Source organism: Asparagus officinalis, chromosome 4 (assembly GCF_001876935.1).
Source record: "Asparagus officinalis chromosome 4, Aspof.V1, whole genome shotgun sequence".
Lineage (NCBI taxonomy): Eukaryota > Viridiplantae > Streptophyta > Magnoliopsida > Asparagales > Asparagaceae > Asparagus > Asparagus officinalis.
In genome coordinates this window covers 121,625,974-121,640,269 of record NC_033797.1, presented here as the reverse complement: position 1 = coordinate 121,640,269, position 14,296 = coordinate 121,625,974, and the positions used below count along the sequence as shown (strand labels likewise).

General features: G+C 41.9%; 1 protein-coding gene across 1 annotated transcript in view; it reads left to right on the top strand.

Moving 5' to 3' along the window:
* Nucleotides 1-4,954, top strand: part of LOC109838058 (probable serine/threonine-protein kinase PBL16) — a 29,763-nt gene extending 24,809 nt beyond the window's left edge. Inside the window, exons 5-10 of the mRNA XM_020406512.1 lie at nucleotides 594-1,046; nucleotides 1,185-1,345; nucleotides 2,183-2,256; nucleotides 2,376-2,520; nucleotides 2,628-2,777; nucleotides 4,706-4,954. Of these exons, the coding sequence (XP_020262101.1) occupies nucleotides 594-1,046; nucleotides 1,185-1,345; nucleotides 2,183-2,256; nucleotides 2,376-2,520; nucleotides 2,628-2,777; nucleotides 4,706-4,783 (1,061 nt within the window). The 3' untranslated portion in view covers nucleotides 4,784-4,954. The remainder of the gene's footprint in view (nucleotides 1-593; nucleotides 1,047-1,184; nucleotides 1,346-2,182; nucleotides 2,257-2,375; nucleotides 2,521-2,627; nucleotides 2,778-4,705) is intronic.

Genomic DNA, 14,296 nt, shown 5'->3' with positions numbered 1-14,296 from the left:
AACTAGAGATTTAGATAGACCAGGTCCCTAAGAACCGGCTAGCACTAAAATGCCTACACAATCAATTGGGCGGACCCACCAATGTCAACATTGTTGAACTCCAAAATGTTAAAATTCAATGCTTGCACACATCTAAGAAGCAAGAAGCTTAAATTCTTTAAGAGACATCGACGTGTACCTTCAAAAAACTAGAGATTTAGATAGACCAGGTCCCTAAGAACCGGCTAGCACTAAAATGCCTACACAATCAATTGGGCGGACCCACCAATGTCAACATTGTTGAACTCCAAAATGTTAAAATTCAATGCTTGCACACATCTAAGAAGCAAGAAGCTTAAATTCTTTAAGAGACATCGACGTGTACCTTCAAAACTATATGCTGGTTCTCCAAATGTTCTTTTTTTTAAGTTATTCAATGGTTGCAGCTTCCATTGTGCTTTTTCTACATGTTAGTGTGAACTGAAGATTTGCATGCTCTGTTATTTAGCATCTTTGTTGTAGACGCCTGTATCACATCTTGTCAGAAGGGGATCATATTTCTTCTTTCCTCCGAGAATTATTGTAATGTCAAAGTAATCCTTATCTGCTTGCAGGAAAGTATTCAAGAGGAGATCAGAAGACTCTTTCTGGTCCTAAGGTTGCACGTAATCAACATAGCACAGTGTTCCAGTATGACTCATTGGAAAAGCCAATTCTGTGTGCGCTTTGTGGACTGAGGTCTGTACTTTATATCAAGGATTCTATGAGATTTCAATATTCGGAAATTCAACATGCAACAGCTAATTTCTCGAATGAGAATTTCTTGGGAGAAGGTGGTTTTGGCCATGTGTATAAAGGAAAACTTCAAGATGGGCAGATAGTTGCTGCGAAGGTACGGAAAGAAGCAAGTACTCAAGGGTATTCTGAATTTTTTTCCGAAGTGCATGTCCTGAGCTTTGCACGGCACAGAAATATAGTGATGCTGATGGGTTATTGCTGCAAGGAGAACCATAACATTTTAGTGTATGAGTACATATGCAACAAATCTCTGGAATGGCATTTATTCAGTAAGTATACACTGAAATAAATATCACATAAATTTTGCTATTATATTTTCTTTTGATATTTTAATTCTGGAGCCTGTTTTCTTGTTCTGCTGAACTCAATTTCCATCGTTAACTCCATTTGTTGCCTTGCATTTACAGGTGAATCTGCCGATCTACTTGAATGGCACAACAGACGTGCAATTGCTATTGGAATAGCAAAAGGACTGCGCTTTTTACATGAAGAGTGTCGTGGTGGTCCAATTATTCATCGAGATCTGCGGCCAAGCAATATCTTATTAACTCATGACTTTGTCCCCATGGTATTATGTTTTGTTTTTCTCACTCTATGTCTTCATAATTGAAGTGCAATTTTAGTGAAGAAGGAATGCCATCAGGCTTATACTAACTTGTTATGTAATCAAGAGCTTAGCGTAGCATGAAAAGAAGATAATAGTTGCAAGGACAAATCAAGTTTATTTCAAATAAGGTGATTTAGCTATCGTTTTCCCATTCTTTAATTTAATATGATTGGTGAAGCTTTCAGATCTATTTTAAAAGTCTTGAGCTCCTCAAGTAGAAATAAATATTTTATGCCTTGGCTGTCACTTTTAAGGCTCAGGAAACAGCAGTTGTTAAACTGAAGCTCAATAGTAATGTAAGGGATTCATCAAAAGTTTTGATATCTAAGAATATTTTTATTGTGAGATTATGAGGTTAGTATAATGACTTCAGGTACACTTTTATGTTATTGATTGCTCCATCTACGTCATTGCTTTTCTTGGGGGGTATTGGGTGGGTTTTATATTTAGTTATTTATTTATTTATTTATTTATTTATTTATATTTATTTTTAGTATTGGTGTTGGGGGGTGGAAGGGGGGATGAGTTGCATAGCCCGCACAAAGATGCCTCTAGCCATTCCCCTGAAGAAGAGTATTTGTGATGGGGGATCCCCATATTCACTCCTTGTATGGTACTTCTCTGTCATATATCAAATTAGACCGTAAGCATGTGTCCAACAGTTTTTGCTGGTAGCTCTTCTGCTCGTTTTATTCCTTTAAGTTCCTTCATAAGGAAGACAATATTATGATTATTTTATGATTACATGTGTAATGCTGTTTCGTAGCAATATAATTTGACAAATTCTGATTTGTGCAGCTTGCGGACTTCGGCCTTGCAAAATGGAAGTCTGGAAATGAATCTTTTCACACAAGAGTTCTGGGCACATCAGGGTATTCTTTGTGCTAAAATGCATTTTTATATGTCTAAATGGGGTAGTCCATACACGTATTCCACACAAAGTTGTTTGTTCTCTTTCTTAATCACAGGTTTTTTTGATGGATAATCACAGATATCTTGCTCCTGAGTATGCTGAATATGGAATTGTCTCTGTAAGGACAGATGTTTATGCATTTGGAATAGTTCTTTTTCAACTGATATCAGGGGGAATGGTACGAGATGAAAATCGACGAGAGTGCCAACATATACTGCAGTGGGTATGTTATAGAGATTTAATAACTTTTTTAAGAAAGTTATACTGGATGCTAAGTTGCATGGGTACCAGTACCACTTGTTGAAAATCATATGTATATTGATTTTTCAGGCAGAACCACTTGTTGAAAGGCTTGCACTTCATGAACTTATTGATCCTCGCCTTGGAGAAGCTTATGACACGTATGAGTTGTACCATTTGGCTAGAGCAGCATTCCTTTGTGTTAGGAGAGACCCTGAAATGCGACCAGCCATGGGGGAGGTTTGTATATAATGTTCTTGTTGAAGCTTTTGTGTTCGAATTAGTCAATCTTTCTGTTTCTGTTTAGCACAGATGCCTTCATGTTTTTTCGTACTTAAATTAATTGATAGCTAGGAAAGGGCATGTTTGATCATCACATTCCATGGCTTTTCCATCAAAATTTGACAAGCCCATTGAAGATAACTCAAGTTTGAGAAAGTACCGTAAATATTGATAGTAGCTCGTAATTGGCGCTCAACCTGATTCCAACTCAACATCAGCCTTACAGTAGATAGTGTCACGGGCTCATGAAATATTAGTTAGTTTAAAGAATTTAAAATATACTAAATTCAACCAATTGAGTCTATCGCAAGGGAAAGAAACACCTCAACTTTAGTTGTTACTTTACTGATTACTCATTGATAATGGATGAGATTGTGGTACAAGAAAGTCCCAGTTTCAAGAATGAACTACTGTCTTTCCAAAAGAAAATATTACTTTGTATTGTTCTTTGTACGCTTAGCGGTGGAATTTTTCCAGGGAGAATGTTATATTTGGCATATGCTAGTACCGTCTCAATTTTTATGAGACAAAAGATAATCATACTTTCTCAATTTTTATATGACAAAAAATAACATCCGGATTAAATTGGATATAGATCTTAATATATGGTGCGATTTGGCATATGGAACTTGGAGTTTAACTTTTATGAACCTCGGGAATCTTCATTCAAGTTTATATAGTGCCATGTCTGGCAAGTGGAATTTGAAAAAAAAAATAGTTATAAACTAAACTTTCTAGATGCTACGTGACCGATATTGCCATGTAGAATAATTTTTAAGAAAGTTTCGTTTAGAAGCGGAAAGTGGTGGAATCTCCATTGAAAATAATAGTTCGCATTCACATATATATAATATCAGTTTCTGAATTTTAGTTTAAGTTACTTCATAGTCTGTTGGAAATAGCGCAATGCAAAATGGATTTGAATAACAAAAAGAAATACATATGCGGAGTTTTAATGATAAGTATAAGAAAAGATAGGGAAATTAGAAATAGAATGGAAATACTTCTCCTTGCTTATACCTATTGAAGTAAAGAAAATCTCATTCCCATTGAATTTTTGTAAACTGCGGTTAAACCAACTTTTAGAGTTAGATAGCTGCAGCTTGCTAAAATTTGAGTTATTGTCAAACAGACCGAAAGCATATTCTGTGATAAGGCGATAACTGCACAAAGGTAGAATGGGACCTAACAGTTTTTAGTTGGTTATTTGCTATCATCAGTTCCGGGTTCTTTTTGATCTTCTGCTGTCGATGCATATGGGAAACTGCCATTAACCCAATTGGGTTGGGGTTGTTGGGGGGGGGGGGGGGGGGGGAACAAACAAACGATGATATGATGCTAAGTGTGCCTTGCGGAATTTAGACCGAGACGTGGAAACGAGTATACTACTTGGGGGTGCCCCGCCCATGTACGGAAAAATATTCAGGTGGGGGTTGCAGGCGGTAGGCCAACACGAGCCCATTTCCATCCGTGTACCAAAAGATTCCTTACCAGCTGCAATCTAATACATCTGAAGGAGCGTGTTGTGTGGCCTTTCGACGTATGCCCATCATAATGTTTATCTTAATGGATCCTAGAATTAGTTAAGATTTCCATGTCTGCATCTGCGGCTTATTTACTTATAATTTATTGGAAGGATTGGTCACCATCAATTATAGATTTGTACTTATATATATCCAAAACCTAGTAATGTGCGAGCTTTCTGCCCTTGGAATGGAAAATAAGAATTAAGCAACCAATTAGACTCTTTGCTTACATTGTCCACAGCCCGTTTTCCAATCCGGCGTGCTCGTCAATTGGAGGGAATTCAGTTATATTATTTATTTTATTCAATTCATGCATGCTGGATACCCGATAAAATTGCTAATATGTTGATACAAATCCAGGTCCTCCGCCTTCTTGAAGTGGATAACGCCCATGCTCGCGAATTAGCTTCACAGTTCATTCCTCATTTTACGAAGTGATGTAGGCAGCTGGCACCCTCCACTGTTGCCTTGAACTTTACATCCGTTATTTTGTTTGGAGGTTTAGTTTCTTTTTTTCCTTTTCTTTTTCTCTGTTTCCCGCAGTTGTACTCCTCATGCCACATTTGTATGTGCATTATCTATTTGAAAAATCTTTCTATTATCCTAGCATCATTGGCATTTAGCTTTCCTTAGCTAAAAAGAAAGGTTTATTAGAGCTAAATTAATCTTTGAAGCAGCCTAGACGGAAAATCCATCTAGGTTGCTTTTACAACAACCTAAACAGAAACTCTGTCTAGGTTGTTCTACTTCGTAGATTTTCTTTAAAAATAACCGACTCCTTGTATATTTTACATTTACATGTATATACAGATCAATATACATTTCTTGTTCATTTTACATCCACATCCAATCAAATATAATACACATAATCAATATTCCAATTCAGGCCAATATACACATCTAACAATCCAATCCCATATACGCATCCAACAATCAGTCCAACATTCATTTCAGCAAAATCTTATCTTATCCGAATATTTACGATAGATACAATAGTTATACTAAGTCCATATATCACTAGATGAATAAAATAGAGTACTCTTACAGATAAAAAATTGTTTAGTGCATAAAATATAAAAAAGAAATCTCACATCTCGTCGTCGTCGGCAGCGGTTCTATCCCTCGTATGAAAATCACTACTGCTCCCTCTAATATCTGCTACTTGAAGGTCAAATTGATTATATTTTAGAATCATGTAAAATTTGACAATATATCAAATATGAATGATTTTTTTATACATTAGTCCTTTAAATATTCAATTTAGCATTACTTTCTTAGGATTTTCACTTTTGTGAAAATAATATGTAGCTATTGATTTTTTTGGACTGATATGCAATAGCATCAGTTCCTTAGTATTTTCACTTTAATGAAAATAATATGCAACTATTGAATATTATGGGGACCAGTATATAATTTTTCTTGTAATTTTCTGCATTTATGGGAGTAATATGTAATTACAGAAGATTTAATGAACTCATATTAACATAGTATTAACACGAAAATAAGATACCTGTGCGCTGTTTTGCCTAAAGCCAGTATTATCGGCGCCCGAGTTTATAAGTGCTATAACTTCACCAAACATATGAGCAGGAATCACACAGGCCAAGCAACTTATGATGTAGGCTATGACCTCGTTCATTGTGCGGGCCCTCTTCACAACATTACTCATCTCCTTAGTCACCTGAACAAGATGCTCATTATAACATCTTACTTTGTGGTAAGGACGTTGTGCATGAATAATAATTTCATCTGATAATGTAGTGCCATCAAGAAGTGATTTAAGCCAAACAACAATGGAGAATATTTAGGACAAGTTTAACTTAAAGTTATATTATGAAAGTTCAAAACTTAATTGTACAATACTTGCACCAATTCTTAACCAATCTGAAATTTCCTTCTTATGTTTTTCTTTCCAGAATTATTATGCGCTGCATTCCTACCGGTTATTTCATTTTTAAGCTTCTCCAGATGTCGCCTATTAGTACAATATTATAAGATTGTATTGGTAAACTAAAAGTAAATGAACATATATCATCTTTATTACTAATTTCATTTGTTACCTTTGGTAGTCTTGAAAAATGTCAAGATTTTCCAATACATATGCATGAACTTGCTCTAAGTGAGATCTTGGATATTTTTCACACTTCTTATCCTTAGTTGTTGCCTGATGTGCGGTAAAAGGTCAGCTGAAAGCTTCAAATGGGCTCCCAAAGGGACACTGATTGGCTTCATATCCATGCTAACATTAAATCGCTGTAGAACCTTCTTTAAATAAGTTACATGTGTTAAACAAATTCTGTCATTCTCTTTGTTTCTGCCGATCTCTATCCCTAAAATACGCTTTGCCTCACCCAACTCTTTCATCTCAAACTCCTTTGAAAGTTGTGCCTTCAACTCCTCTATAGCAGACCTAGAAATAAAGGCAACCAACATGTCATCAACATAAAGCAATAAATAAATATACGCACCTCCTTTCAACTTGCGAAAATACACGCAAGGATCAAACTGGCTCTAAGTGTACGAATGATCGATCATAAATCCATCGAATCGCCTATACCACTGTCGAGGAGACTACTTCAAACCGTATAACGATTTCTTCAACCTACAATCTCTCAACTTATCATTCCCTGCATCTCGGAATCCCAATGGTTGAGCCATATATATTTCTTCATCAAGATCACAATGAAAAAATATCGTCTTCACATCCAACTGATCTAACTCCAATCCATACTATGCCACCAAAGCAAGCAAAATCCGAATCGAAGAGTGCTTTACCACTGGAGAGAAAACCTCATTATAATCAATACATTTCTCCTGTGCATAGCCCTTCACAACCAACCTAGCCTTGAACCTTATTGGAGTGCCTTCAATGCCCTATTTCTTCGTGTATATCCACTTGCAACCAATCGCCTTCCGTCCCTTTGGAAGCTCAACATGCTCCCATGTATCGTTCTTGTGAAGAGACTCCATCTTCTCCTGCATAGCTACCTGTCACGAATCAGCCTCCGAACTCTGCTCAGCCTATCTGAATGTAGTAGGCGCCAACTCGTCGTTACTCTCCACCGGAAGTGCATATGCAACTACTGTGTCAGTATACCGTCTGGCATCCGTATATCTCTCCTCTGTCTCCGAACCGCAATAGAATCCTGAACCTGAGCCATCGGTCCCTGATTCTATACATTTGTACCCATATACTCCTCGTCTTCACCGTGCTCGCCTGGCGTCACCTCAGTCGGCACTCTATTAGATACTGTACCATCTGGATAATGTGGAGCTGCATTGATCTCCACTATCTATGATATCTCCTCCGTCGGGTCGCTCTCCACCTGATGAGAGCTGGGAAGCTTCAAGATAGAAGCCTCATCGAACGTGACGTCTCTACTCAACACAATCTTCCTATAAACTGGATCCCATAGCTTGTATCCCTTAACACCACGCTTGAATCCTACAAATATGACCTTCCTAGCTCGAGGTTCCAACTTATCAGCCTTAACATAATAGTATGCAGGGCACCCAATTACCTTGAGCTGGTCATACTCGTGTGCTGGCTCTCCCGACTACATCTCCATAATGGTCTTTCCCTCAATCGCAGATGAAGGTAGCCTATTAATGAGGTGGCTCGCATATGAAAGTGCTACAGCCCAAAAGATCTTCTCAAAACCACTATGTGCTAATAAACATCAGATCTTCTCCAGTAAAGACTGATTTAACCTCTCTGCCACCCCATTCTGCTGCAGTGTATGACTAACTGTGAAGTATCTCTCTATACCTTCGTCTCGACATAGCTGCTAAAAGGGGTTGTTTGGGTTAGAAATTTTTGTTTTCATTGTCATCAAATCTATTACAACTTTAGCCGTTATAATAAACTCAAATAAACAAAAAGTTGATCTTTTTATAAGATCTTACACAATGAAAATATAAAGATTACACTTCCTTCAAACAACACACAACAACGGTTTATTTCCTGTTGCTTGCGTGAGGACTTTGCTTTTGTCGAGGATGCGTTAGTCCGTGGACCGTCGCGGATCAGATCCGGTTGACAGAAAAGTTAATTAATGCTCTTGTTTCACAAAGAAAACAATCACAGTAGTGGTAACCTCGACCAAGCGAGATTACGACTCTTCTCGAGATCAAAACCAAGTTTGATCCGGAGGAAAGGGGATATGGGTCTCAGATCTCTCGAAATCCACTCTTTATGCATAGGAAATCGCCAAGATCTAGCTAACCCTCTCAGAAATTTGTGGCTCTTAGCTCTGCAATTCGGCAGCATCTCGCCCTCTTTGATTATAACTCGCCCATTGTGAAAGAAAATCCTAGGCTCGTATTTATAGGCTTTTGTTGTAGTATTTTCTGATAAGAACTGATGATTTGACGTTATGTACAGTCAATAACCGTTTAACCGCGTTTAGGGATAGCTTCACAGCAGTTAGGGAGGTTTTGGAACGAAAAAATCCTGAAAAACTATCAAAAAACGTGTTTTTAGTGTTTCTGGGCGCGAGCCACCATCTGGTGGCTCGGCACTATGCGAGCACATTGTGGCTCGCGGCGTGCGAGCACCACTTGCACGCGAGCACCACTTTACGGTGGCTTGGGCCACTTGCCGGAAGATGGCTTGCCACCCAACGCGAGCCTTGGCTTTTTCGCGTCTTTTGTTCGGTTTGGGCACTTGTTTCGCTCCTTTTACCCGCATTCCGTCAATTTGTTGACTTGCTAGCTTCACCGATTTCACTTCATGCGTTTCGCTTTTAACTTTGGAGGTGCCGCTCTGTGAGCGTCGTCTGTGACCACTTGCTGAGCTGATCGGTTGGAGTTACGCGGCGCTCACTTAGGAGTTGGTCGATGCAGAGCGCCGGCGCCACTGGAGTGATCGGTCTGAAGGAGCAGGCCACTTGGTTTGCATTCGAGTAGCCGAATGAGCGGCGGCCATTCGACGGTGGTCGGTGAGCACATGGGCCTCTTGGAGGTGGCTGATGAGTGTGCGGGCCACATGGAGGTGGTCGGTGAGCGCTTGAGCCACTTGGTTTGCTGTTCTGGTGGTAGATGAGCGTGCGGGCCACTTGGCGGTGGCCGGTGAGCATGCAGACCACTTGGTTTGCCATTCTGGTGGCCGATGAGCGTGCGGTCCACTTGGCGATGGTCGGTGAGCATGGGGGCCACTTGGCGGTGGCCGGTGAGTGTGCGGACCACATGGAGGTGGCCGTTGAGCGCACGGACCACTTGGTTTGCCATTCTGGTGGCCGATGAACATGCGGGCCACTTGACGGTGGCCGGTGAGCACGCGGGCCACTTGGCGGTGGCCGGTGAGCATACGGGCCACTTGGCGGTGGCCGGTGAGCACTTGGGCTACTTGGAGGTGGCTATTCCGGTAGCTTGTTACTACGTCGTTAACGGTTCGCTGATTCGCTTCATGCGCTTGTCGGCGTCAAATAATCCTCTTTGATTCGGATAACGATGTTCGTCGTCTTCTCTCCGTCTCGAGCTATGTACGGACACCTATAGGCATTTTTAGACGATTATAAATAACCCCTCCAAAGTATTTCTGACTCATTCTTTTATAGAGGAGTCTGAATGCTTTGGACAAGATAGGCCCTGTCCTCAATCTTGTAGAAGGACCTGTGAACCGTTTCAATTCTTGACTTCTTTAGCCTTCAGTCTATTCAATATTTTGTCGAATAGATAAAGTTTTTCTGGCACTGTGTTTATCGTTTGGCCGTTGTTGAAGCCTTGAACTGAAGTTGGTGTGTAAGTTTCTGAAATTAGCTCGTGTCATTGAGTTGACTTTGAACTGATCATCTTTGTCAGGAGTTTGTATCTGAATGTGATTGAACTTCCCGGAATCATCCTTTAACCTAGAATTTTTCTTAGCCTTATTTTGGCAAAGTCTTTAGCGCGCCGATTTGCGTTGACCTCAATTTACAACGCGTTGACCGGCGTTGACTTTCATTTGTAACGCGTTGACTGGCGTTAACACAGTTTAAGCTCTTAAGACGTTGGAGCATGGCGGTCCCAAATGCTCTGCAGGACCAACTGTTAAAGCTGATTTATCTGCATGTATGGATCTTATCCTGAAGTTATCGGATCCTTAAGTCACGAGATCAACTAATGGAGCTGGTGCGTCAATGACCCTCATATTTATAGGATTTTTGGCAAACCCTCAGCCATCAACGGGTTTGATGAGCCTTTACCGACTACCGTTTGAGTCGGGCTAGCATGAAGATTGTTTAAGTCCTGTTATAGTAATTCACCATCCAAAATCAAAGATATCAAGAAACTGTCTTTACAAGCCCCAAAGAACTATGGTCCAAAGCCCAGCCAAGAACAAATCTATCGACCCACCGAACGACGAGTCTTCTTTACCGACACGAAGTGCGGGATCAGTCGATACCTCATAAGCAAGACGACTCCTCAAGAGTCCGCCCACCTCATAATCAAGACGACTCCTCAAATATCCTGCTCAACCGTCTATTCGGTTGTCTCCTCGGCCAGAAGCTCACTTGACTATCTGATCGGCAAGTCATAGGGACAGCTCGAAAACCAACCCGTTTCTACTGAGAGGATAAGATCCAACTCAGCTCCCTTCAGATATACATCAATCGACACTACAACATTGATCGATCTCATCAAGATCTCAACTCTGACAAGTCGCAGGCATAAACAGTTTATTCTACTCACAAGTCACTTCCCAGATATCATTTAGATATCCTCTCATGTGCTCAAATGACTCCCCCTCAGTCGCCAGTCGGCATCTGTAAAAATAGATGATGACTCAGCAACCTGTCTACTCACCCCGCCATCGCCCCCTGTGCATAGTCAAAGCCAAGGGTTGGAATCTCAGGGCGAAGGACTATAAAAGGGAGGAAGTTAAGGTAAAGAAGGGGGGATCTTCTTTTTATTCTTCTAATCTTAACTCTACAAAGAGGCTGGACCTTGGTTGAATTCAGGAGATCATTTTTCTCCCTCTGGATCAACTTTCTTTTTATAAATAACTCACAAAGAGTACCCCCGGATAAGGACCTCAATGGTCCCGGGGCTTTCTCTCAAACCCCACTCAAGCTCACCAGTTGACTTGACCGTCAGAGGTACCATGGGGGAAACTGAACCCACCTTCTCACGGGTTCGTTCTTCTTGTGTGTGCAGAAGAGTCAGAATTCCAGTCCAAGGAATATGCATAAAGTCGGAGGAGGAGTCGGCCCCATCTCTCATCCTCTCATTCTTCGTCATCAGCGGACAACTCTCATCGACTGTGTGATCTCGCACGTCAACAGTTTGGCGCCCACCGTGGGGCCCACTCTCTTCTATGAGAAGACATGCCCAATCCTGAGCAGGGGCCTGATCTTGTTCATCCTTGAAGAAGAACACTGGAATCGCACCATTCAAGCTAAACAAAGCCTGGATTTGCATCATTCAAGCTAAGGAGGATTAGCCTATGGTTATGAGGAGCCAACATTGGCGTAGCCCTCGAGGGCTTCAACAGCTTTCTGGGGGGTATTTACCAAGCAAGCCATCTACCAGAAGATAGATCCACTACCAGAACCCCGAGAGCCCTCCTAAGAGAAGACACACCACTATGGTGCTTGTCTGGCTTGAAAATGAAGCACAAGCTTCTTATCGCAGCCACAGATGAACTCCATCTCCTGGACAGCCAAGGAGCTTGGAGACGAATCACAAAACAGAACCCCCGCCTCGAACAAGGGTTATGATCGGATCCAATATCGCTTAAGCTCCCATCGCCGATAGCTCATTCGAGCTCAGGAGCAGTGATCAAGTTTGTGGCCGGCTCCTCGGACCATTACCACCTTTAGAAGAGAGTTCCTACTTGCTAAGGATGAGATAGCGGGAAAACTCAGAGGGCCAACTGATAATCACCTCCTTAGGAAATCCAGCCCTGGCCCCCCAGCGGATATTCGAACCACCAAAATCGAAATAAAAACTGGTGGTCGAAGCATGCGACTCACACTCTCCTAAGAGAAGGTTCATCCATCCACAAGATGGTCCAGTCGTTGCTATCCCTAGAATCCCCAAGGGGAAACTATGATCCCATCAACTTCCAGGAGACAAAGCATCGGCGTCTGGGGTTTCACCAACAAGAAGCTCCCATCATAAAAGTTGTCTGGCCTCCTCCTGTTCAAACGCCACCCTCCGAAGGCTCAATCAATAAGACGTTGGCCATATAGGGCAACCAACGGTGGACAAGCAAGATATGTTGAAAATCACCACATCCACCATCGGCCTGCAATGATCTCAACAAAAACTCAAGTTCAGAAAGGTCCTGGCCGATGATAACTCGGCGACATCTAAAGCCAAATAGCTCGCCCTCAAAAGAGAGAGCAACATCCGACTTCGGGTATTCAATGACTGGCGACTTAGTGTCCTAAGTCGCACAACAACGAAGATGGTCAATACAGCGGCAACTCGCCCTCATCAAAACAGGAATGTTTAAAGACGAGAAGAAACAACCAAGAAAGTTCCGATTCGGTGACCTTGTCTCCTGCAAAAGGTAACCTTCAAAATACATAGGAGCAGAGAACAAGAATTCAACACCATTCGAACGTTAAATGTTGATAAATTGCGCTCCATGATGTAAAAATTCCAACAATTAATGAAAGTTTAACAAAAAAAAAAAAAATCAAAGACCTAGCCGACTCTTGAGGATTCTAGGCATTCGACTCCTTGGTCGAATATCAAGCTCTTGGTACCGTCTCAGGATAAACCCAAGGCACGACCCTTTGGTCGATTCCAACAGTCATCTCTCGGCCTTAGGGGAAATGGAAGACCTAGTCACTTAGGCACTCGACTCCTCAGTCGAGTACAAGCCCTTGGTACATTCTCAGGATAAACCCAAGGCACAACCCTTTGGTCGACTCCAATAGTCGTCTCTCGGCATTAGGGGAAATGGAGAACCTAGTCACCTAGGCACTCGACTCCTCAGTCGATGATAAGCCTTGGGTACCTTCTCAGGATAAACCTAAGGCACGACCCTTTGGTCGACTCCAACAGTCGTCTCTCGGCCTTAGAAGAAATGGAAGACCTAGTCACCTAGGCACTCGACTCCTCAGTCGATGACAAGCCCTTGGTACCTTCTCAGGGTAAACCCAAGGCACGACCCTTTGGTCGACTCCAACAGTCGTCTCTCGGCCTTAGGGGAAATTGAAGACCTAGTCACCTAGGCACTCGACTCCTCAGTCGATGATAAGCCCTTAGTACCTTCTCAGGATAAACCCAATGCACAACCCTTTGGTCGACTCCAACAGTCGTCCCTCGGCCTTAGGGGAAATGGAAGACCTAGTTACCTAGGCACACGACTCCTCAGTTGGTAACAAAGACCTTGGCTCCTTATCAGGATAAGCCTAAAGCACAACTGGTGGTTGATTCCTCTTGCTCTCATCGACCATTAGGGTTAAGACTTTGGCTCCTTATCAGGATACGCCCAAGGCACAATGACTTCTCAGTCGATAAGCAAGACCTTTGCTCCTTCTCAGGATAAGCCCAAGGCACAACGACTTCTCAGTCGGTAATCAATACCTTGGCTCCTTCTCACGATAGGCCCAAGGCACAACGAGTTCTCAGTCGGTAAGTAAGACCTTGGCTCCTTATCAGGATAAGCCCAAGGCACAACGACTTCTCAGTCGGTAATCAAGCCCTTGACTCCTTCTTAGGATAAGCCCAAGGCACAACGACTTCTCAGTCGAATATCAAGCCCTTGGTACCTTACTAGAAATAAACCCAAGGCACAACCCTTTGACCGACTCCCACAGTCACCTCTCGGCCTTAGGGGAAATTTAAGGACATTGGCATCAACATAAGACCTAAACGCAACCTACGAATTATGTCTAATGGGCCTCGCATTCACTTGCACTAAGGTTTGATTCCGAATAACTATCGAAAAACGTGTTTTTAGTGTTTCTGGGCGCGAGCCACCATCTGGTGGCTCGGCACTATGCGAGCCACCAT